General features: G+C 44.1%; 2 protein-coding genes across 4 annotated transcripts in view; both read left to right on the top strand.

Moving 5' to 3' along the window:
- The window catches only part of LOC123786221 (focal adhesion kinase 1-like), a 60,645-nt gene extending 46,754 nt beyond the window's left edge, over positions 1 to 13,891 (top strand). Inside the window, exons 3-4 of the mRNA XM_087860555.1 lie at positions 3,163 to 3,389; positions 13,578 to 13,891. Of these exons, the coding sequence (XP_087716681.1) occupies positions 3,195 to 3,389; positions 13,578 to 13,748 (366 nt within the window). The 5' untranslated portion in view covers positions 3,163 to 3,194 and the 3' untranslated portion in view covers positions 13,749 to 13,891. The remainder of the gene's footprint in view (positions 1 to 3,162; positions 3,390 to 13,577) is intronic.
- Positions 13,606 to 25,522, top strand: part of LOC123786222 (ral guanine nucleotide dissociation stimulator-like) — a 46,526-nt gene continuing 34,609 nt past the window's right edge. For all 3 annotated transcript variants that reach the window (XM_087860552.1, XM_087860553.1, XM_087860551.1), the window contains exon 1: positions 13,606 to 13,744. The gene's annotated coding sequence lies outside the window, so the exon portion shown is untranslated. The remainder of the gene's footprint in view (positions 13,745 to 25,522) is intronic.

Here is a 25,522-nt window from a genome sequence, read left to right as displayed (position 1 = left end):
TTTTTGCTGCCTGAAAAGTCCTTTTTGCTCCACTTTTTCATCCTTGCCCCCCCCCCAAACTCTGCATCCACTGAAATTTTTACTGTCTCTGTGGGTTTGCTATTCCTAGAATGTCATATATTTGGAATCATATAGTGTGATCGGCTTCTCTCACTTAGTAATATGCATTGAAGTTTCCTCCAAGTCTTTTCATGGTTTGGTAGCTCATTGCTTTTTAGCACTAAATATTCCATTGCCTGGATAGACCACAGTGTTTTTTATCCTTTCACCTGCTGTAGGGTGTCTTGGTGGCTCCCGTGCTCTGACAGTGTGACGAAGACTGCCGCAAACAGAGACCTCTGAGTGTTTAACCACCCTTGCCTTCCTCTGACGAGTCCCTCTTGGTCATGATACATTATGAAATATTGCGTGATGACATTTGCTGATCTTTTTTTTTTTTTTTTTAAAGATTATTGCACCTGTGTTTGTAAGAAAGATTGATTCGTACCCTTTCTCATATTGTCCTTGACTGGTTTTGAATCAGTGTTTTGCTGGTTTCATAAGATAAGTTGGGAAATGTTCCCTATTTGTTCAGTGGAAGAATTTCTGTAAGATTAATATTATTCTTCCTTAAATTATTGGAAGAATTCAGATATTCCTTTGTGGGAAGAATTTTAATTGCAGATTGACCATTTTTAACGGAATAGGTCTATTTAAATAGGCTTTATATTTATGGTTTTGGTTTCGTACAGCAGCAGTTTCTAATGGCTTGGGCTTAAGTTGTACTTTGTAAAGAATTGTGTATGCCCCATCTCAGGGTACCTGGGTGGCTCCGTCGGTTAGGTGTCCGCCTTCGGCTTTGGTCATGATCCCAGGGTCCTGAGATCAAGCCCCAAGCTAGGCTTCCTGCTCACTGGGGAGCCTCCTCCTCCTTCTCCCTCTCCCTCTGCCCCTCCGCCAGCTTTTGTGCTCTCTCTTTCTCTGTTAAATAAATAAATAAAATCTTTTAAAAAAGAATTGTGTATGCATCTCAACTTTTGTGTTCATTGACATAGTTCATGATATTCTTAATAATATCTGATATTCTATCATTACTTCCTATTATTAACATTCTGTTATCTGTTCTGCTTCATTCTTGCTGTCATTAGTTTTCGCCTTATCTTTTTTTTTCCTTGATTAGTCTTGCTAGAGGTTTATCAGTTGCATTATTCTTGTTAAAAAAAAAAAAAAACCAAACCTTGATTTTGTTCAACTTCCAAATTGTACTGTGAAATATGGATATTTAGATCATTAATTTCCAATCTTCATTTCTAATACATGCATTTAAGAGTATTGATCTTAGGGACGCCAGGCTGACTCAGTAGGTGGAACGTGCAACACTTGATCTCAGGGTTGTAAGTTCAAGCCCCAGGCTGGGTGTAGAGATGACTTAGAAATGAAGTCTTTAAAAAAATAATAAAAGCGTAGATTTTATTCTAATGACAGCTCTGTCTGCATGTAATATTGATCTTTCTTTTATTTGTATTGTTGAATTGAGAATACTTTGAGTTTCTTTTTGGCTAATGGGTTACTTGAAATATGTTGCTTAATTTCCAAACGGTGATTTTTTTCCAGACAGTTGGTGATTTTTTAATTATTTTGTTGTTGTCCAGCTTTAATGCTAGAGACAGAATATACTTTTAGTAATTTTAGTCCTTTGATATTTATTGAATTTTGCTATTTCACCTGCCATGTGGCCAGTTTTAGTGACTGCCTCCTGTGCGTAGTTAGTGGGTACTTCTCTTGCGGAGGTGAATTGCGCTTGGGTGTAGTGCTTTCTGTTGGTTAGATTGAGTTTGTCTGTCATGCTGTTCCCGTTTTGTCTGCTGGGCCCAGGTGGACTCCTAGTCTCTTCTGCCTGTCTTCAGCTTCACTGAGCTTCTAATGGCTCCCTTTGGGCTTGGTTTCAGGATTGGTAACTATCTTAAAGGGACAACTAGCGGAGTGTGTGGCTCAGTTCTCCACCCTGTCCTGCTCACCAGAGTCCTAGGGTCCCCATGCTCATAACTTGGTCTCTCACTGCCAAAAGCTCAGCTGGTTTCTCTCTCATTGGTGGCTTTTTCTTGGATCTTCAGGCTCTTGAAGGCCCAGAATTGGCAAATGCCCTTTGGGAAGAGGCAGCTGTTGTTCAGTGTCTCTTCATGTCTCCACCTATGTCCCCTGCTGTCCTGGTTGCCTCACAACATCTTGGACTCCAAACGTTGGTCTGGTTTTTTTGTTTTTTTTTTAAAAGATATTATATATTTATTCGACAGAGATAGAGACAGCCAGCGAGAGAGGGAACACAAGCAGGGGGAGTGGGAGAGGAAGAAGCAGGCTCATAGCAGAAGAGCCTGATGTCAGGCTCGATCCCACAACGCCGGGATCACGCCCTGAGCCGAAGGCAGACGCTTAGCCGCTGTGCCACCCAGGCGCCCCGTTGGTCTGGTTTTTAACCTGACTTTTCTCAGTGGGAGTGTTCATGTTGGCCAAGCTATTGCCCCACATTCAAATGGAAGTCTTCCTATCACACCGACAGACCAGACAGTGGTTGGTTTGTGCTTTCTGGTTTCGTTTTATTTTTAGTTGTGACTTGTCTGACTCTCCTGCTGAGGGACTGGATAAGTGGGAGGACTTGGTTTTAACTCTGGGGTTTTTGTCACCAGTGCCTAGTATGTGTCATGACCACTCATTGCATTTTTATTGTATGAAGAAAGAACTTGCATCTCATGTATAGGTTTTCAGAAGTAGTCAGCAAAATTAACATATTTGGCTTTCCTGTGAGGTTTTCCCACAGATTTAAAGGCTATGATTTTAAAAGGGTGGACGGTGAGGTGACATTGTTCATAGATAACATGGTGAATGTTTGACAGAGCTAAAATAGGACTCCTGGTCTTTTAATTTGTTAAGAAAATTTAACAAATATTTGTTATGCTATTGTGAATTCGGTAGTGCTCCGGGTGCAGGAGAGTACAGCGATTATCTTGGTCAGTCAGGTCTCTGCTCTCCCGATGCTCACCTTCTGCATATGACATGACCATAGGGGAAGAACACAGAGCAGTGTTGTTAATATAAGGATCAGTATATCATGTTTTAATAGATTTTAACCACATTTTAATAGATTTCAAATATGGTACACTGACAGCTTTTTTTCCCCCCTTCTAGAGTATGACAGATACATAGCATCTAGCAAAATAATGGCAGCTGCTTACCTTGACCCAAACTTGAATCACACACCAAATTCGAGTACCAAAACTCACCTGGGTACCGGAGTGGAATGTTCCCCTGGGGCAATGGAGCGAGTGTTGAAGGTCTTTCATTATTTTGAAAACAGCAGTGAGCCAGCTACTTGGGCCAGTATGATCAGGCATGGAGATGCTACCGATGTCAGGGTAAGTGCATTTTCCTGGGAGAGACCCTTCATGGACATTAAAGTTACATGGGCCTAGGTTAATGGCACACACCAAAAAAGATAAAAATTTTTATTCCCATATTACAGTGATGTTAACTTTTTCTTTATATTATTTATTCACTTAATATGTGACTGACAGAATTTTAATTGTAAAATATCTTAGGAAAATAATAACTGAATCATGTTATTCATATAATGTTATTGATGTTTTTCTCTTTTTTTTTTTTTTTTAAACTTTTTAGGACATAAGAGAACAAAGCAATTAAAACAACCTCTAATACTTAGGAAATAAATTATTTTCTATAAAGTGAATTTTGAAGGTATCTGCATGACTCCAGATAGGATAGGTTCTTCAAAAACTGATTGGTTCCACACACCAGGCATTTGTCAAGGTTCTGGGGATATAAAGGGTCCCTGCTTATATAGCTTACTGTCTACTGTGGTGGGGAGGAGACACCCATGGCCTTAGTTGCAGTGCAGAGTGTGCTTCCCAAGGCAATCCTGGTGGCGAGGTTGCCTGTGTGAGTAATGTTGAGTGTGGGTGGTAGCCTGTGGGCGGTCAGTGGCCAAGAGAGGTGAGAGGCGCTTCGTGGGCCAAGATTGCTGAGAGTGGGGGGTGAGAGGGTAGCGGTGTGGTTTCAGAAAACTGAGTTCAGGACGCCAGTTTTCAGCAGGTGTTTACTTTGGCCAGGTGTTACAGAGAAACTGCTCCTTCCTTCCCTCTGCCTACTCCGTGTTCATCTCTAAGGAGGACAGTGTCCAATGCCAGGATGAACAGATACATCTTTTTTCCCCCCTTTCTTTTTATACTAATGAAGCTATTTAATCTGCTGCTCTTAAACTTATATGCCTTAAGTACTTTTAAGCAAATTATAGGGATTGACAGAATTTAGACTGAAGGGCACAGTATTACATTGAAGTTCTATGTAATTTCCATTACCTCTATAATATTGCAGTACTCACTGTTCAGATGGATTAATTATTCAAAGGTGAATAATTCATTAAGGGTTTAAATATGTACTAACATCTACTTGTGGTATAATTGAAATATAGTAGTCTCTTGTTTTAAAAAGCTTCAACTTTTTATGAAGCTCGATGGCTTTTTCTAGCTTTCCCATAGTTTTATTTTATATTTAATTTTATAAACAGAGTCACTTGGTAGAAAGGCCAGCAGCCAGTGTTCTACCTTAATGTTAATTGGAAGATTCATATTGGAGAGAAACCTTGCAAATGTAGAGCTTATGGGAAGGCTCTTAGTATATGTTCTAGTCTTTGTGAATTTCAGTTACAGTGAATGAGGAAGTCTCTTAAAGCACTGCATCAGCCTTAATAAACTTCCAAGTATTTGTACAGGAGGGGAGCCCTTTCAGAGATGTGAATTTGACAAGACATTTAGCAAACATTCAAGATTGATTATAACTGAAAATGCACCGTGGAAAGGCTCCACGACAAAGGTGTTTTGGTATCAAATTTACTATACACAAGAGGATCCATATCAAGGAGAAAACCAATGATCCCTGGGCACATGTCAAGCCTTTAGCCAATGTTACAAACTTACCAGATGAAAACATTTATATTGTGAAGAAGAACTTAAACCAGATTCACATTCCTAAGTTATGAGAACATATTCGTCGGACTTTTATGAAGATCAGTATGAGCAAATCCATGTGCCTGAGAACCAGGTGGTTTTACTTCATAGTAATTGATAAATGTTTGAAATTAAATAGGTCCCATCAGTTGATGATTTTCACCTTGAGGCAAAGAACTCTGAGTTGGCATTGGTTCACCACAGCTTTTCCTGTGATGGAAGGTGGGCGTTATTCATCACTCACATTCATTTAATGCTATAACATTTGAAAATGCAGTAGTTTAATTCTAAAGTAATGGATTTGCACAACTGAACAGAAGAGTACTGAAGCACATGTCCATGCAGTCTTTCTCCCCAAGAAGCACCACACAAGGAACACTACAGATAAAGGAACCGGCATATATCGTTAGGGGTACAGTGGAAGGAACGTGGCAGCGTTTGAGGCCCAGTGACCTCCGGCAGAAATGGGGTGCGGGGCTGAGTTCAGAGTGGAAGCATAGGCACTTGGTAGAAAGCAACAGACCATTTAATAATGGTAGCAAAGAGGAAGCCAGGCCGCCCAGTTTCTGAAAAGAGATCGCTTACTGTTATCCAAAGTAACCGAATATTAGAAAACAACCCAAAGGAGCTGAATAATTCGATTCAGACCCCACCCTGCTGCACTGCCTGCTCCGGGCGCCGTGTGCAGCAGGTGGACACTCGGGCGTAGCCAGTCTCAGCCGATGTCTTGTAAGTGTAAAAATACAAGGTTTTGAAGACTTAGTGTGAAAAAAGAAGGTAAAATATCTTATTAATAACCTGTTTTGATTGCCTGTTGAAAAGATCATGTTCTTGACATATAGTAGGTTAAATGAAATATGTTATTAAAATGGAATTCACCCATTTCTATTTATTTATTTATTTTTAGAAATTTTAAAGGAACATGTACAGCTTGCATTTTCATTTCTGCTAGACAGTTGTGCTCAGTAGAAAGTAATTTGCTTTACTCAAGAACCAGCACCTTTGGAGGCGTTGAGAAAATATCTGGATTCTTGTTGTAATTCATTATAGAGGTTTTATTTCTCATGCTGCAGTTAGTAATTTTACTCCTTTTACAGATATGTGCTACTTTATTTTAATTAATTTAAATGGTTGTTGAAAGGATTCCTAGGACTCCACCATTTATAGGCAAAGCGTACAAAGCAGTGTCTCAGGTGCAGGCCTCATGGCCTTGGACACTCGGAGGCCATCCCTGGCCCACGTGGCCACCTGTGTAGGAGGAGGCCCAGCAGCTTCTTCGGGGGGGGGGGGGGTTCTGTGAGATGGGCACGTAAGCACGTTCTGTCTACGTCATCTGCCTCAACCTGGCTGGTGTGGCTGCCCAGATGCGACCAAAATCAGGTGTGAATCATAACGCCGGTCATGATTCCTGCCAAGTGCTGGCAGACTGGCGCATCCTGCCCCTAAATAAGCAGCAGCCCACGGAGGCAGACATCACCTACCTCGGCCATAGCGTTGGCCCCGGGTCAGTAGCAAGGCCCAGGCAGCTCCAGAGCTCAGATTGGGGTTAACTCATGCCGGACTATATTGAATAAGAATGGTCATCTAGAAACATTGTAGTGGTACTTCAGAATAATAAGGGTGTATAGAAAATTCCAGATTCTACCAGAGGAATCCCCTACTTGGGAAACAGAATGACATTTACATCAAACTTTTCATCAGCAATGCTGGATGCAGGACAACACTGGAACAGCATCTTCTCAGGGCTCAGGAAAGTGAGTTGTACCGCAGAAGTCTTCCAGACAGACTACAAATCATGAAGACTGCGAATGAAGGTGTCTTTAGAGAAATAAGAGTGTAGAACGTTAATCCCACAGGCTGTCTTTAAGAAAACAGGAGACATAATAGAACAGATCCGTGAACCCAGAAAGAAGTGCTGTAGGGATGCAGGCGGCCACAGGTCACCACCATGCTGTGGTCTCCGTGCAGCCCCCGTGCACCTCTCCTCCATCTTCTTGGTCTCTTCAAGCTGTGACCACCATTTAATCCAGCTCTGCCTTTTCCACACCTGCCCTCATTCTGACTGGTCTCCCTCTGAACTTGGGACCTGTGTGCCGCCCAGCTGCATCCGCCCCTCTCCTCCGTCTCTACGCTTCTGACTCTGAAAGGACTGTGTGTCAGTCTGAGGGCTTCCCTTCTTTCAGACACTTAGAATCATCTGTTGCTCCTCCTTTGCTTATGCCCTACACCCAGTACGTTAGCTGGTCCTGCCACACGGTCCCCAGATGCACCTAGAATCCACCCACTTCATCTGACCCCTACTGCGACACCTTCTTTGAGCCACATGGTCTCCTGACATCCCGCTGTCCCCCTGGAACCCCTGAGTCTGTTCACAGCCCAGCAGCCAGGTGACCCTATGAAAACGAAAGCCAGAGCGTGTCACTCCTCAACTCAGAACCTTCCTGTGGCTTCCTGTCTCATGTAGGGTGAACGTTCAGGTCCTTCAGAAGCCCCTGACTCTCCTCTCCCTGTCGCGCCCCATGACCTTCTCTCCTCCAGCTCGCTCCCTTTGACTTTCAGCTTCCTGCGCTGTTTCTCTAACAAGCCAGTCTTGTAATCAGTCATTTGCTCAAAACCTCCAGCAACTCCCCATTTCTCTCAGAGGAAAGCCAGATTCCTTCAGCAGCCTACGAGGACCTACAGGATCTGGCTCTTTGTGGCCTGTTCTTATTTCCAGTGACTGCCCTCGTTCCCTCGGCCTCCCAGCCCCGGAGAGCTCCCTCTCTGCCACCTTTTCTATTGCCCGTCACCCCATTTGGATGATGATTGGTCCTTGCTGAGATTGTCTTGTTTCTTGATTGGTTTGCTCTTTTATTCTCTGCTTTCTTCCCTAGACCGTAAGCTCTGTGACAGCAGGGGCCTTTCTGCCTCCTGGTATTGTCCCCGGCATCTTCAGCAGGGCCTAGCAGGCACACAGACTGGTGCTTGACAGAGCCCCATTGGAGTAACTACACGAATCCTAGATGAAATGGAGTACTTCTGACAGAAATGTAAATTAGGAACATTGGTTGCAGAAGTAGAAAGTAGTAGACTGATGACCGTAAAAGAAATTGAATTGATAATCAGAGATTACACCTATTGAAAACCATACCTGTCCTTACTGATAACTTCTGTTAGACCTTCATTCCTACCTTGTTACTATTTTCCTTAAATCACAGGGTCTAGAATAATCCATTTTCTACCCAGACACCAAATCTGGGCAAATACCATATAATGCTGCTAAAGATTAAGTTGCAGTTGAGTTGTTGGACAATATTCTTGTCACCTTCAAAGTTATCTTCAAGTTTATTAACAGGCCCAGTGCCCTTTCCTGACTACGTAGTACACTGCGAGGTTTCAGTGCTCGTCGTGAGCCTCTAGAGGAAGGTGATGTAATTACCTGAACCTGCAAGAGGAAGTGAACACAAGAAATTCAGTCCTGTAGTTTGCTAAAAGGTGCATGGAGTTGGTTGGATTAGGACTAACTATTGTAACCAACTGGTAGTAGGAAGAATAACAGTAGAGAGAAGCATTCTGATCAATTTAAAATCGGCTTGCTGACCAGAGTGGGCAGACACGTGAACAGTGTGGGATTCTCTGAGTTTGTGGGAGTTAGGAGCTCTGTGAACAGTGCTGTGCTAAGAATGGCTAGTGGCTGTAGGGGAAGGCAGCCAGCAGGCAGTTTTCCCTGAGTTCAGCCCAGAGGGCTGCCTGGGGAACTCCGTGTGTGGTAGTCCCGTGGTCTCCAGTGTTCACTGCTAGGTGGTGTCACAGATGCCTTATGTGTGTCTCAAACGTAAACTTCTTCTGTCTGATAGAGGATCGGGTGAATGCGCATTTAAAAGCTCGAACACTGATTATGGTTTTTCAGATAACTTTGGTGCAGGAAAGGACTACAGAGATTTTAGTTAAATTATTCCTTTAATGGAGGGAGAGTATCATCCAGGAAGAAACTAGAAAGAAAATCCTTAAGGAAAAAAACAGACTCAAAAGCAGTGTTAAGAAGAATATGGGACAGTAAGAGCATGAGAAAGAATTCTCTTATCACTAGATGCTTAGAGATGGCGATTGTGGTAGGGAGAACAATGGCCCTTAAAGACGTCCACATCCTAATCTAGAACCTGTGTATATGTGACCTTCCATGGCAGAAGGGACTTTGAAGATGTTACCGAGATGAAGAGGACCTTGAGATGGGGGAGATGAGGAGCCGCAGACCTTTTCTGGCTGTGGTCCGAGGGAGGGGACTGCGGATGAAGGGTTGGCTGCAGTGCAGACGCACAGAGGGGCCTCTAGCAGCTGGAGAAAGCCAGCCGAGATCTTCCAGAAAGCAGCACATCCCTTCCAACACCTGGATTTTAGCCCAGTGAGACCCATTTCAGATTTGGGATCTTCCAGAACGGAGAAGTATACGTTTGTGTTCTTTTAAGCCCCTCCGTGTGTGGTTATTGGTTACAGCAGCAGTAGGGAGCAGATAGACACAGGCGTGCTTTGTCTTGGCCGAGTTGGGGCCGACTTCTGCGTGAGTGCTGAGCCGACAGAAGGGCTGCACTCATGTTGGAGAGCAGGGTGTGGATCTCCACGCCTTCTTTGTGGTACAGAAAGACCTGCACAGGAGGAGCCGAGGACAGTAACAGCTGTCAGTTTCCTTACTGTGAGGAGCATCTGAAAGAGAGACGCAGAAAAATAACGGCTGGATGTTGTAACAAACAGATCAGTAGTGATGAGTGCACTTGTAACTCCTGGGGGGAAGTAGAGACACGAGCACTGTTCACAACACAGTGTGTGGTTTTAGATCTCTCTCAGAATAAAGACATCTTGCAAATCACTGTGAGAAGACAGCTAGACACAGCAAGTATCTCTTGTTATCTTGTTGCCACCTTCCCCACAGACTGTTCATGCTCACCTCTCTCCTTCTAGATTAAGGCTTTGGAGGCTAAGGGTGCTGTCTTACCACCAGATGTAGGCTAGATGCAAATGACCAAAAGAGTGAGTGAACATTCAAGAGTGGATGAACATGAAGGAATGGTTTGCAGGATTTCTTTCTACCAGTGGAAAGGTCATTATTTCTTTCTAGAGCATAGTCTGAAAGATAAGTGACCAAGTGGAACCAAGCAGAATCATAAAAAGAACTTTTAGAAATGAAAGTACAGTGTCATCTCACTAGTATATAATGAGGGAAATGTAAATTATAATAATGAAATGCCCCCCCTTCTATGGTCCATCACATCGATAAACACTTTAAGATTAATTTTACCCAGCATTGGCATGAGGTGAAGGACCGTCTCTAACATTGTGTGCCAAGTATAATTGGTATAGTTTCCCTGGTGGCCATACTTCCAAAACGTCACATTTTAAAGTAGCTTTTGACCCAGTGCGTCTGTTTCTAAGCAGTGCTGCTGCATGTGTACGATGCCAGCTAGAAGCTCGTTCATAGCAGAATTGCGTGCATCTCCACTTCCCTTTCTCCCCCAGAACAAGGAAGCTGACAAGAAAATAACTGTCCACCCGTAGTAGAATGGCTCTGAGGCTACGTGCTATGTTCCTGATAAGATGGAAGCCTCGTGTACACACTGGCTAGTGTCTTTTCATCCTCAAGAAGAATTCTTTTCCTGCGAATATCTCATGTGAAAATTAATCAGGAAAATTATATATTTCCAAATTCTGGGATATGATACAGATGAGTAAAGGGATAGTTCAGAGTAGCAAAGTGTAGGTTTATATACTGTAGGGTAGGATTGTCCTGGGACATCAAACCAGGATGAGAAATTTAAATGTAATTCAGCTGCCATTAGTGGCAAATTATAAAGCCTTGTCCTGTTATCTCCCTAGAGATCTTTTTCTGAATGTACGTCTTCCAGAAATAATACATGCATACTTTTCCATACGGTAGTAATGTTGGGTTTGGGTTGTTTTTTTTTTTTTTTTGAGTATGCATTCCTTACTAAATACCTAGTCCTCAAAGTTATTTTTCAGTTATGCAGAACCAACTATTTGGTTCTCAAAATTATTTAAGTTACTGAGTGTATGTACTGAGCTTCAAATATAGAAGTCCTTGTGTATTCATAATCTTGGCCACCATTCAAACTGAGTCAGCAGTGAGATATTCAGGAGTTCTAGAGAAACAGGACAGAACACAGTATGGAAGCATAAAGAAAAAGCAAAACGTGAAATAAAGGGAAATGTCTGTGTGTTTATTGCTTTTAATTTTTTAGTGGAAAGTGAAAGTTGCTACCTTGTTTAATGAGGAGGTCCTGCAGGATGGGAACTCTTTTTTCAACAGAACCCAACCTGAGGTCACACTGGGTGTCTTCAGGTGGCGTGATCAAGTGAATGGACTAAAACTGTATCTATCCCATAAAACTCCAGAGTGGGAGCCTGTCTTTCCCCTGGGCTCCACAGCTCTGGACTAAGCGTCCGTACACTTGCCTCTCTGCAGGTAGGCATCTGTGTGCCCATTCCTTGAGAGGTCATGAAGATAACCTTTGCTAGGGGTCATCAGGGAGGGCATCCAGAAAGGGTGGGATTTCCCTCAGACTGTGGATGGTACATCAACAGTAAGAAACTGTTTGTCCCCGAAGGATAGACCTGCTGAGACAGAGGGTTGGGGACAGATGTGAACATAGACTTCGGCCCTAACAGCAGAGAGGCAGCTCTGGAGTCTGTGCTAGCAGGGAGCTGCTGTGGAGTAAAGAGATGTGCTAAAACTCGAGCTTTAGTGAGGGCCACCGGTGTCGGTGTGCTCTCGGTAGTGAATTGGCAGAGCTGGGACAGGAAGACAAAGCGCTTTCGTGGGAATTCGAAAGCGGTGCCAGTGCCTGTCCTGTGCAGCTCAGGGATTTGTGTTGTTGGCAAGGAGAAGCTGCAGAAGTTGCCGCTGAAAGAATTACTCGAAATGGCTGTCTCTTCCCCCTAGGCAGATCCCCTGCCCCAGAGCACAAGAGGTGAAGACTAGGGGGCGGGCTGGGTTTCGGCTCCCGCTGCCCCGTGGCTGGGTGCCCTTGGGTAGACACAACCTGCAGCGTCTTTCGTGGTGGCCTGACAGAAATTCTGGGCCTTGAATCAAAAGCCAGGAAGGACATTTATGCTTACTTCAGTTTTACCCAGACATCTGTAGGCTGCACACATCCTTCCTGTCCCACAGAGAGCTCATCTGCCTTTGACTCCTCCAGCCTGTCCTTTGTCCGTGCTTTCTCCCCGATGATGTCACTCTCCCGTGCTTGATACACAACCTTCTCCTGGGATCCAGTAGTCTGAAGGGGAGGCTGACCACGGGCAGGTGATGATGCCTTTAGTGTGGACACACTGGGTCCTTGACAGGTTTTGCATATATAGGACACGTTACTTATCTTTTCTCATGAGTAGGGATAGGAACATTCTTATTATCAACAGCATCATGCCCTAATATAGACATATTTAGTATACGTAGGAACTTTTTTTTTTTTTTTTTTTTTTTTTTATTATTAATAATGATTTTTTATTATATTATGTTAGTCACCATACAGTACATCCCCGGTTTTCGATGTAAGGCTCGATGATTCATTAGTTGTGTATAACACCCAGTGCACCATGCAATATGACGTAGGAACTTTTTAAGATGTGCCTTATATTACAAGTAATATGATGCTTTCAGTTAATTGCTAATTTAAAAAAACAGTGATTTTCTTTAGCAGTCATTTGCATGTTAATAGCAGCCTCATTAAAAATTATGAATGGCCTGAAGTGTTGAGAAGAGTGCAGTGGTTATCATGAGCACACCTTCACTAAGGGAGCGGATGGTCTCTGCTGTATTCCCATGTGAGTCTTCCATATGTGCTGCCCATTTACATCCCTGTACGCACGAGACCTCCACAACCGTGAGAGCACAGGTCAAGACTCGGGGTTACGGCTTCCTTGCCCTCGTCCCAGGATAAGCTTCATCTTTGCGAGGCAGCCTTCCCTGCCGCCTTCAACTCTGAACTCATGGGCACGTGTGTCAGGAGCATTAGGTTTGGGGACTATTTTAGATTGCTGCATTGTAAGCGACAGAGAGCTCATAGTAGATTGGGTAGGCCTAGCTTCCAGTAACTTCTCCTACATCATGGATACTATCAGAAGCGTGGCCTTCATTGTATGTTTCTAACTGTGTTTCTTAAGAAATGACATGAAGTTGTAGCCTGGTCTAAACCAGTATGCTGTCCTGGGTTCAGAAAGTGGGACCCCCTCCTTAGGTCTAGTTCTCATAACGTGACCTCCAGGGGGCGGCCGGAATGCTTGATCAGGTTTTGGGGGTGCCGCAGAGGTAGAGCTGCAGAAATGCATGTTACGTTTCCGTGCCTCGGTTATCACTAATGAAAAGGGAAGAGCCTCTTGTGTTTTATTCAGAACTCTTCCTTGTTCATAAAAATACTATTTGAGAAAAAAGATTCCTGAGAAAAATGAAGTAATTTATTTAACTTGATACTCTTTTTACCAAAGATTTCTGCTAACTAACTAAAAGAAATGCACATTGCATTAATTTTTAGCATACAGTTGTTTTTTTTCTGTTTGTTTATAACAGTCATTTTTGTGGGGGGTATGTTTTAGGGCATCATTCAGAAGATAGTGGACAGTCACAAAGTAAAGCACGTGGCCTGCTATGGATTTCGCCTCAGTCACCTGCGGTCAGAGGAGGTTCACTGGCTCCATTTGGATATGGGTGTCTCCAATGTGAGGGAGAAGTATGAACTTGCACACCCACCAGAGGAGTGGAAGTAAGATTACATACCTACTTTGGCGTGACTCACACTTGATTTGTTTGCATATTAAATCACACACAAGAGGATGAACATCTTTGCTTAATTTTCTTACTGATTGTAATTACGACTCCTGTGTAAATAAAATTGGCTGGTAATGATTAACCAGTGATCTCTTCTAGACTTCTGTTCCGTCTGTCTTTGTGGCACCACCGACTCTGGACTGCTTGAGCTTCTCAGGGGTTCTGTGGTGATGGCCTTTGGCTAGTCACACTTCTCTTGTCAGGACTCCTTTGTTTCAGCCTCGGCTCGAAGAGCTCAATTCCTCATTCTTTTCCTTTCTGTCCTGTTAGCATTCTTTTGTGCAGCAGGACTTCCTGAGCCCTGAGGAGACCACATCTAATTATCTCATGAACGGGCAGCATGGCTCGCGAGCCCGGTAAGCTCCGGCTCGCCTGAGAGGACTGGGTGTGTACTTGACGTTCACGTGCTACAATTAAATGAGGTAGTGACTCGTCCTGACCTTAGTGAGACTGCTGTGACTGAAAGTGAATTAAAAGGATTCTCTACAATTGTCCTTTCTCTGGTTCTCTCCAAAAAATAATAATTTTTTCCACTGTTAAGCAGAGCAACACGTTAGCCAGAAACCATATGTGTAAAACACTAGAGTGTGAGAGGAGGTGAGCCCCGTGCGCAGGCACCCTCGTTTTTGTAGACACAGTCACAGAGACAAAGGTGGTTGTGGATTGGGGACGGTACTCAGTGTTGGTCACTTTCAGTTCAGCACCCAAATCGATTCACATTCGAAAAGAAAAACAAACATGTGAAGGTTAATAAATCTCTAGTCAAATGCGATCTTGTCCTAGTTACAGTTTACCAGAGAAATATGCTTGTATTTTCAGCTTTATCAAACAGCTGGAACTGACAAGCTAACAGGATATTCCGTGATAATATAGTTTGGTTGGGTTACATCAATGGCTAGCAGAGATTTGACCTCCAGCTCTTTTGCCAGTCAATCAAATAAGTGTTTAAAAGCCAGGAATACCTAGAAGTTAGTTAAAAATACCTGCAGGTATTTTTATTCCATACAATTCTATTACCTTCTTAATTTATATGGACAAGTCAGAGGCACACTGCATTATGACGGTAGCCCTAGTGCTCAGTAAGATGCGGAGTGTAGACCGCTGCATATACAAGCTCTGTTTCTGTTCTTTTAAGCCAACTTATTTTGCTTGATATCAAGTAAAGGTGAGTGGGCACTACTCTTTTTCATGGAGCCTGAACCCTCAAAAGTAAGGCAAGCATAGACTGGGTGAGGTAGAACTTTGCCACACGCAGTGCTGAACCTGACGCTGACGGAGGTGGTGAAGATACCGCCACTGCTGTATCGTCACCGAGGCGTGGCTGGAGCCAGGCGCCAGGCCAGCTGTGCACTCTTTGTACATTTGCAGCCTGTAAAATATGTATGTCACATAGCTCTCCCCAGTCTTATAAGGTGAAGACGGAGGAAACAAGCAACAAACTTGATTTAAGTTCCAATTACGGACAGAGCTCGGGACACAGCTTTGACTTGAATGTAGCTGACTTCACAGTGCAGGCTTTTTCAATGAACGTGCCCATCTCAGGAGGACTGCTGCGGTTTTAGCTCCAAGAAGTGGTCTGACAGTGCACTGTCTGCACCAGTGAAGGTGTGTGGACAAGAGGCTGGAGGCACAGGTGGGCCCTGTAGGTGCTTCTGGGAGGGTTAGGCTTTATACTGCCTGTCCGTGCATGCCAAAGGAGGCGGAACGTAAAGTGTCAGTAAGAAACAGGAGACTATTCTAAAAAGAACCAAGTAGATTTGAAAAAAGGCCAAACACAAGTTCTAGAAACCACTGGATGGATAAAACAGCAAATTAGATATAGCTGAAAAATTAGTAAACAGAAGTGTGGATCTGAGAAAATTTTCCCAAAAGATAACCCACAGAGATAAACATGTGGTAGGTATGAAAACACGTTATGTAGCATGAAGAATGAGAATGTCAACCCATTTCTGGGCAGGGCTCTCAAAGAGAATAGAAAGAATGAGGAAAAAGAAATACTCCAAAGAGATAATGGCAATAGCTGAGAATTTTCTAGAAGTGGCAAATACCAGAAGTCCTCAGGTATAGGACTAACGTAAGATCCCAAACAGGGTTAATGAAATAAATCTACACTTTGGTGGATTTTAGTCAAATAGTGTACAAAAGAAAAAGAGATGATGCTAAAAGCAACCAGGGAAAAATTCACAATTCTCCACATTTCTCTCCAAGTGGGAGAAAAAGTAACTGGCGACCTGTATTTGTTCGTCAGATTCAGTTGCCATTCAAGAGCAGGGTGACAGAGGTACTTTCCTCAGAGAGTTTGCCATCCTACAAACATATTTCAGGAGAAAGAAAAGTGATTTCCGAAGTGGTTTTCAGATACAAGAAGGAGTACTAGGGAAAAAATTGGGTGGTTCAAAGTAAGCATTGGCTCTAAAAACAAATAATGATAAGAACTGATTTTTTTATATTAAAAAAGTAGAACCCAAATACTGGATGCATGTCAGAAGAGAGGCTGTCAGAATTGAAGCTATCAACCACGTTTTAAAATTATGTATTAAAAAATAAAAAATAAAAAAATTGTATATTAAGACAGCCATGAAACATTAGAAGTAGATTTTATAAGCTAAATAATATGTGGGTGAGTAAGTTTTAGGGACACACAGCAAGGAGAGAAGGAAGGGACTGGAAAGCAGGACAAAGAGGAGTCACAGACTAGACTTTGGAAATAAGCTCAAGCAGACTAACAGTAACTGGTCAGAGATTGTTAGTGTGTGATTAAAAAATAGAGTCCAGCTATCTGCTCTTTATGACAGGTATCTAAAACAGTGATGATGAAGACATTTTTATGTGACTTACAGGAAGAAATATTTTACCTTAAGATGCGGTACACATATACATGTACGTGTCTCAGAACTATGTACATATAGGTGTACATATGTACTTCACAAAACCATACCCAGCCTCACTAGAACACTGAATTCTAAGGTTTTCATCCAGAGGCATTCTATTCTGTTTAATTTTATTTAGATAGATGGATGGTGCGCAGGTGGATGGATGGATGGGTGGGTGGGTGGATGGATGGATGGGTGGATGGATAGAAAGATGGATGGATGGATGGAAAGATGGATGGATGGGTGGGTGGATGGTGGGTGGATGGGTAGATGGATAGAAAGATGGATGGGTGGTGGGTGGATGGGTGGTTAGAGAAGGGGATGGATGGATAGAAGGATGGATGGATAGAAAGATGGATGGATGGGTGTTTGGAGAGATGGATGGATGGGTGTTGGGTAGATGGATGGATAGAAAGTTGGGTGGATGGGTGGATAGATGGATAGAAAGATGGGTGGATGGATAGATACAAAGAGATGGATGGATAGATAGATGGATAGAAAGATGGATGGATGGATAGAGATGATGGATGGTGGATGGATGGGTAGAAAGATGGATGGATGGATAGATACAGGGATGGATGGATGGATGGATGGATGGATGGATAGAAGGATAGATGGCTGGCTGGCTGGAGAGATGGGTGGATGGATAGATAGGAGAGGGATGGATGGATGAATAGACAGAAGAATTTTCCTACCTACTCACCAGGGGGATGAGGGGATTGGTATTGCTTTATTAAAACCCTGTTTTAAAAGTTTCAAGACAGAAAAACATTCTTAGGGATATGGAGAACAACCACATAGTAATAAAAGGCTCATTTCACAAGAATTTATGAAGAGTAGAAATAGATGGAACAATTAAACTTGTAAGTTTCTAAAAACATTTCTCAAAATACATAAAGCAAAAATAGTAATAAAAGATTAAAACTTAGCTCTCCTAATAATTAAAAAGAAAACAAACAATAGTAAACAATTTTTAAATTATGATTTTCACTATCCTTTTTAACATGGAAATACAGAGGCCTGCACATGGCAATGTGTTAATCAGTTTGAAAACACATTCCTAAATAGTTCATAGTTCCAAGTAAAACTCCCAGTTTGCTGAGGATCTGGCTTGCTGCCTTTTTCTATACCTCCCATGGGCTCTTCCCCTTCGCACTGCAGTCCACCTTCCTTTAGGAGCTGATGCTGTCAGTCATTTCTTACCTAACAATGTTCTGTGCTTCACCTCTTGCGTGCCCAACCCTCCTACTTTACTGACGATTCACTGTCTTCTGCTTAGCATTTAAATTTGGGGGCTGCTCCAGTGAACTTTTTTCCTCATTCTTGTCTCTATAGACCAGCCTTTGGCATCGAAATCACACTTTCATTCAATAGACCTACAGGAAACCAATAAACCAGTTTTTGCCTAACCAGACAAAAATCCTAAAAGCTGGTAGCTTGGGGGAGCAGTAATAGAAGGAGTGAAAAGCAGTTATACAAGGATTTTTTAAGGTAGAGCTCATAGGACTTGCTGAAAAGTCTTTAAAAGTATACACATCCAGGGAAATATGTAAATCATTTCTGCAGAGGCTTCCAGTAGTTCCTCATCATCCGTGGAGCCAACTCGAGAGTCCTGATCATCTCTCAGCCCCATCTCCTTTTGCTCTCACTCCCCTTCCTGCACTCCGGCGGCTTGCACTCTGACATTTCAGTGTTCCCTTTTCAAAAGTACTGGGTCAGGATCTTCTCTGCCGCCAGCTTTCTTGCCTGGTGAATGGGACAGACTTTTATCTTGGAGAACTTTCCACCTGCTCCACCCTAGCCACATGGCTCTCTTCCTGGTTCTTGAACAAGCCAAGTGTGTATTGCTCCTTGGAGTCTTTGTACCTGCTGGGACTCTGGTGAATGTGCTCCCCTGCCGTTTCCAGCATGGCTTAGACCTCCCATCATTTAGGGCGAGTGCTCTGCTCTCCCCTCTTCCTGTGGTCTTCTCCAACCGTTCTGTCTGTAGGGCCCACTGCCGATCCACTGGATGTCTTTTCTCCCACAGGGCCTTGGTCTTACTGTCTGATCTGTGCCTCGTTTCTAGCTAGTTGTGCCTGGTAAGTAGTAGGCACCCAGTAAAAACTTTTTTTTTTTTTTTAAAGATTTTATTTATTTATTTGACAGAGATAGAGACAGCCAGCGAGAGAGGGAACACAAGCAGGGGGAGTGGGAGAGGAAGAAGCAGGCTCATAGCGGAAGAGCCTGATGTGGGGCTTGATCCCGTAATGCCGGGATCACGCCCTGAGCCGAAGGCAGACACTTTAACCGCTGTGCCACCCAGGCGCCCCCCAGTAAAAACTTTTTAAGTGAGAAGTGAATTAGTGGTGGTGAGAGTGTCAAGTAAGAGGAAACACAGTATGGTGGAATAGTAACGTGTATTCATTACTAGTGTGTGTCCGTTGCAGTGTTTTCACACTAACACATGTTGCTTACTATGTGGAGGGCGTTGTGCGAAGCACTTGGCTTACTTTACCAAAATTAATTCTTACTATGATAGTTTTATCAAGTGGGTGGGTACTCACCTTTTTCCACTTTACTTGTGAGAAACCTGCTGTTCTGAGAGGTTTATTAACAGCTTCCTTGACATCCTACAGCTTCCACTGGTGGAGGGTAGAGAGTGGAGTCCATGTACTCACCTATTTCTTGTCTACTCCTGTGTAAGACAGGTCGGACAAGAAATGAACGATTGATAGTGTTTTCTCCTCGCTAGCAGGCATCTTCTCAGTTCATGGGTGGCTTTGTGAGGGCAGCCGCACGCCTGGCTTTAGTTTTGAGAAGTAAGGTCTTAGTCAAAGGACTCACCAGAATAATTGGATGTCAATCTCCATTCTCGGGAGGTTTTTGAACATAGATTTTTTTTCTTTTTGGACTCTCTGCTATAGGCTCTGTTGATATGGTCCAGTAATCCTGAGATAGAAGCGTGCTCTCCTGAGTCCTCAGCTCTTCAAACACCTCTGTGAGCTAGCTTGCAGCACACAGTGGGTTGTAACTGAAGCAGGCAGTGTGACCTCACAGAGGCATCATGACTCACCACTGGGGAAATGAAAGGGCTGATTTGATAAATGGCTCTCCTTGTGGGAAGAACAACAAAGTTAGATCCTACCTCAAGTAATACACAGACACCCACTTGAGATGGATCAAGTGAGACAAAGTTTCATGGAAAATAGAGTTGACTGTGTCTCTGGTCCTGCAGTAGGAAGATTTAATACCCCCAAAGTGTTCACTATAAAAGGAAAGAAAGCAGATTTGACTTTATTAAGATAAAGAACTTCTGTATATCAAAAGGTATATTTTTAAAAGTGCAAAAAGCAAGCTGCAAGTGAGAGGTGATATTTGCCACATATGTAATGAACAAAAGACGGTGTCAAGAGTTCTTCCGGTTGATATGAAAATTGCAGACAATTCACTAAATGGGCCAGAAACACGACGGTATCGTCATAAAGAGAACACAAGTCTGGCCAGTAGTCATAGGCAGCCACTGTCGGCTTCATTCGCCCATTAGGGAGATGGGAATCTGGGCCGCACGATCCGTCTGCCACTCTCCGCGTGGCCAAAAGTAAGTTGTTGACAGTGGAGAGGCGGTGGCTCCAGCAGGCTCTTGCCTGCACTGCTGGTGAGAAGGTAAATGGGTACAGCCATCTGGTGAACAGCTTGAAAATCGGGCGTTGCCCACTCTATGCACTTCCACTGCAGATTTTGTCCTTGAGAGACTCTTAGGTGTCTGTTCCGGGCTAGAGTTGCAAGAACGTCATGCAAGTAAAAATGAACGAACAGTAGGGATGTGCAGCAGTATGGACGAATCTTAGCTACGTAACTTCGTGGCAGAATTGAGTCTTCCAGGAAAGTGTTGTGAGTACACTAAGTACCACTGAACTGTACACTTTATAAAAAGGCTAATGTTTTGTTATGTGAATTTTACCTTAATTAAAAAAAAAAGTAAGTCCCAGAAGATGACATACAGCATGATAAGCTTTTGTAAAGTGAAGAAAAAAAAACCTAAAAGAATATTGTTGGGAACACATCAGTTAAGTAAGACAATGTGGCTCATGTAAGTAAAGGACCAGAGGGAAGTCATCCAGAGCCTCTCTGGGAGGAGCAGCTTGCCCCCCAGTCTCCATAAGGGAGACACCCCAGGACGTCACAATACCGTCCTAATCGATACTGCAGCAAACAGTGTCCTGCAGTTTTGAGAGATTTCCACCAGACAGATTTCAACTTTGAAGTTTAGCACTTAGATCTTTCTAATGAACCAAATTTTGGTAATTAAATTTGGGTATCTGGAGTCACCTGTGTAGAGTGGTCTGTTTGGCTTAGTCAGGTATAAATAGACTGTCTGAGCTTTGGGGGAAATGGTCCAGTCCTTTTGATTGTCGAATCCAGGGCTTCGAGGGCCAGGTCTGAGACATGGCTCGTGTGGCCCTTGAGAAAGTGTTGTGGGGCTTTGCCGAGCAAGTGCAGAGTACCCTCCTCATTGTTACCAAGACACGGTCCTACTTAGCACTGCTCTGTCCCTGCCGTGTAGCAGCCCCTCGCTCTGCAAGGACACCACTGGTTTCAGACCTTGGCAGGAGAAAAAGTCTTTTATAGAGAGGAAAGGTGCCATTTTTCAAAGATGACAAGTGAAAATGAATAATGATAGTTTAGGAAGCTTTCATTTATGCTTCATGGTTTCCTGTGTTACCTTGAAATGACACTGCCTCTGCTCATGCCTTCATTTAAAAGTAAGTCTTTCATTGTAATCCTGCATTGCTGAGATTTAAAGCAGAAAGACAACAAAGAGAGGAGCGCTCTGACAGGTTTGGAAGTGATGCCTTTAAAATGAGGACGGACTTTCAGTTTGCTGGTGTTAAACATGTACTGGATGCTTCTGCACCAGATACGAGCAGCAGGGAGATAGGTCAGTGTCCGTCCGTTTCCGGTGGGTCTGCGGCCACAGATTGGCTCCAGAGAGGCTGGCTGGAGAGCGGTTCTGGTGGGTGTTACGGGTGTTGTTACCACGGTTATGGAACAATCAGTCTGCGAATTTCTTTTGATTCTCAATATGTATCAAAAGTTGGAAGAATAGTTGACAGAAGCCTTGCATACTCTTCACCTCGCTCCCCTAAAATGTTGAAACTTTCATAAACATAGTATGTAATTGAAACCAGGAACTTAACATGGATACAGTGCTATTAACTGATCTACAGATGTTACTCAAATTTCCACAGGTGTCCCACTTACCATCCCTTTCCTGGTCTAGGATACCGTGTGGCTGTTCACGGTCTCCTTACGTCTTCTCTAATCTGGGACAGTTCCTCAGTCTGTCTATGTCCTTCATGAACTTGACACTTCTGAAGAATAGTGGCTGGTTATTTGTACCGTGTCTGCCAATTGGGGTTGGTCTGGGGTTTTTTTCATGGTTATATTGACGTTGTGTGTTGTTGGCAAGAGTACGACAGCCAGGCTGTTGAAGCCGTCACAGCACAGCTTATCGGGAAGTCTGTGATGATGAGGCGACTCCTTTTTACAGGTGATTTGCACTTGGATCATTTGGTTTAAGGTGCTGGCCAGGTTTCTCCACTGTGAAGTTACTGTTTTCTCTTTTGTAATTAGAAGTACGTGCTGGGGGGATATATTGAGACTATGCAGATATCCTGTTTCTCATTGATTTTCACCCATTAATCTCAGTACTATTGATGATTCTTTCTTACAGCTATTACTGCTGCAATTTTTCCTAACGATGAATTTCTATCTCCATCCTTCTTTGAGGATTTTTAAATGGAAGTCTGTTGTAAGAAAGAGTTGTCCAGTACCACGTTATTTGCAGGACCCATCAAGAAACAACAATATCTGTGTTGTTTCTGGAGATTGTGGTTTGTTTATTTCCTACACACAGACTGGCTAGCTGACCCTTCTCAGTATCAAGGTTAACAGATTCTTTGTCCAAACACTTCCTACTCCACCTCGCCATTAGTTGATTAGCTTATGGATATCTTGGTGCTCATTGTTGGTGGTAAGATTGAGGAGGTTAGTGTCAGTGGTCTTAATAGGAAGTTATTTCTTAGAAGAAGCAAAAGGATGATTTATTTGGGGCCTGTTATATTTAGCTGCTATGCAGAAATCCATGGAATGGCAGACAGCAGAATAGTGGAAATGTGTCTCAGGATGCAGCCAGGCTCTTAGAATGGTAACGGAAGGGTAAGGAGAATGGTAAGTTTCATGGACGAGAGGGGAGTGGGGATGTCAGCACTCGTGGGCGAGTAGGCTGTGGGGGTTGGGTGCTGTGGTTTAAGGACTGAACCAGGGTGATGGAATGCGATTAGATCAGGCAACCTTGGGCAGTTCAGCAGGGCTGTGGGGGGACAGACAAGCCAGACTGTACCGATTGAAGCAGGGATCAGAATCCTTCCCACGATCTGAAGAGCTAGCCTGCCAGCACAAGCGTAAGGTCAGTTCTCTTCCTCTGTTTTTGAGCCACAGGGGCCTTCTCTTAGTTTCATTCTGCTCCGCGGCATTTGTGCATGTACTTGCTGCAGAGGAATCCCTGTCTGCCTCTTCCTAACTGTGGGACCTTGGGCCACTCACCTAAAGCCCTGAAGCGTTTTTCCCATCAGTGAAAACAGGGTGAGATACTAACCTGGTTCATTACTTCTCAGCCAGGGTACTGTGCTCGCCTCCGGGCCTCCTGCTTCTTCCTCTGGGCCCTGTTGTCTGTCCTACACACTGTCACCTGCCTGGTCTGAGAAACGTACATCGTGTGACGACCCTGCTGTGCTCCCAGTGCTCCGAGCTCCGTAGTCAGGACGTGCAGGGCCCTCTGTGATCTGCCACTTCCCGATCCTACCTCTCCCTGCAGCCCTCCTACTCAGTGCTTGCGCTCTGGGCTCGAGCTGCCTTTGCCTTCCCACACATCCTCTAGCCTCAGGGCTGTCACCCATTCTCTTCCAACAGGTCAGAACTCTTGTCCCTGCACATGACTGAACGACTCCTTTCCTCCCCTCAGATCTTCATTCAGATGTCACTGAATCAGAGTGTCCTCTGCCAGCTGCCCTGTGTGGAATAATGCTTCCTCACTTGTTATTCACCCTTAACTCGCTTATTTGTCTTTGTCACGCTTACAGCCAGCCCACGGATGTTTGTGTATCTGCTGTCTGACTTTCACCACAAATTGTATATAAACTTTTAGAGAGCCGGCACTTTGCCTGCTCTGTTTACTGGGTCTTCCCAACCCCGGGAGCTGTGCCTAGGATGGGGTTGGTGCTGGAGTCAGTATTTGTGGAGTGACTACTAGGGTGATAAGTAATCCGTGGAGCCCGCGATTATTGTGTGCCGGTGCGTGTGCTCGGTGTTCTGCGCTCCCGACAACCTTGCGAAGACACCAAGGTGCAGAGAGGCGATGGCAGACCGTGGATGGGCCACGGAGCCAGAGTCCCAGCCCAGGCGGTCCCGGTGCAGAGCCCACATCCTTCCTGCTTCTGTCAGGCCCATGGCTGACTACAAGGAGGCTGTGGGTCACGTCCTCATAACCATCACTGTCAGGCCCTGAGTAGTCATGATGTGTCCGTTGAGGCCATCGTCAGCATCGTCAGGGTGCTGGCTGGTCACAGCAGGGATGTGCAGCCAGGCTGCCCAGTGTTTGATCCAGAGTCTGTTTCCTTATCATTAAATGAGATGACATTCCTAGTGAAAGCCTCCTGTGTCCTGTCTGACCCTGAGCGTGCAGCCTCAGGACCGACCGCTACTGCTTGCAGAGCACCGTCTCCTGGCCTGCCAAGCGTGGCTCGGGACCGACCGCTGCTGCTTGCAGAGCACCGTCTCCTGGCCTGCCAGGCGTGGCTCGGGACCAACCGCTGCTGCTTGCAGAGCACCGTCTCCTGGCCTGCCAGGCGTGGCTCGGGACCGACCGCTGCTGCTTGCAGAGCACCGATTCCTGGCCTGCCAAGCGTGGCTCACTGCACTCTGTTCTCTGACAGCTGCGTGGCTTAGGAGAGAGTGCATGTGAAGTGCCTGGTAAGTCCTCGGTTCAAAATGAACTCTGGTGTGCTTCCACAAATGACCGCCCCATGCAGAATATCTGCAGTAAATTGTTGACCTCGCTCTGAGTAGATGTAGAAGGGAAACTCATTGTTCGGCAGTTGTGTATTTTAATGAAGATGGACACTTAAGACTCTTAGCAGAACTTGTGTGTACCTTGCATTTTTTCCACCCTTAACTGAACCAAAAGAATTGTATTTACTACTTTGTTTGCATGTTTTCCTTGTGAGACTATTACATTTTTTTTTTTTTAAGATTTTTTTATTTATTTATTCAACAGAGATAGAGACAGCCAGCGAGAGAGGGAACACAAGCAGGGGGAGTGGGAGAGGAAGAAGCAGGCTCATAGTGGAGGAGCCTGATGTGGGGCTCGATCCCATAACACTGGGATCACGCCCTGAGCCGAAGGCAGACGCTTAACCGCTGTGCCACCCAGGCGCCCCTGTTACATTTTTTTAAACGTCAGTAATAAAACTTTAGAAAAAATAGATCTTCTTATAACGTTTGGGTAGGCAGATATTTTATAAACAAAACATTAAAAGAATTTCCTAAAAAGGAAACGAATAAATAGGGCTGCATAAAAATTATGAACTTTCTTCCTCAAAAGATAACATTAAAATAAAAAGATTTTTAAAATAAGTTTTGCAAGATACCACCAAGAGAGTGAAAGACAGGTCTTGGAGTGGCAGAAGATAGGAGTCTAACAATGGCCTCGTGCCCTGAATATGTAAGGCATGCCTACAGGTCAGATGGGGGTTGGGGAGGGGGAATGACAACTCTTTAGAAAAAACAGGTGTTTCACA

Source organism: Ursus americanus, unplaced genomic scaffold (genome assembly GCF_024610735.1).
Source record: "Ursus americanus isolate L20-20 unplaced genomic scaffold, mUrsAme1.1.p SCAF_68, whole genome shotgun sequence".
NCBI lineage: Eukaryota > Metazoa > Chordata > Mammalia > Carnivora > Ursidae > Ursus > Ursus americanus.
Note: the sequence above shows the minus strand (reverse complement) of the source record. Positions and strands in the feature narration are given on the sequence as shown.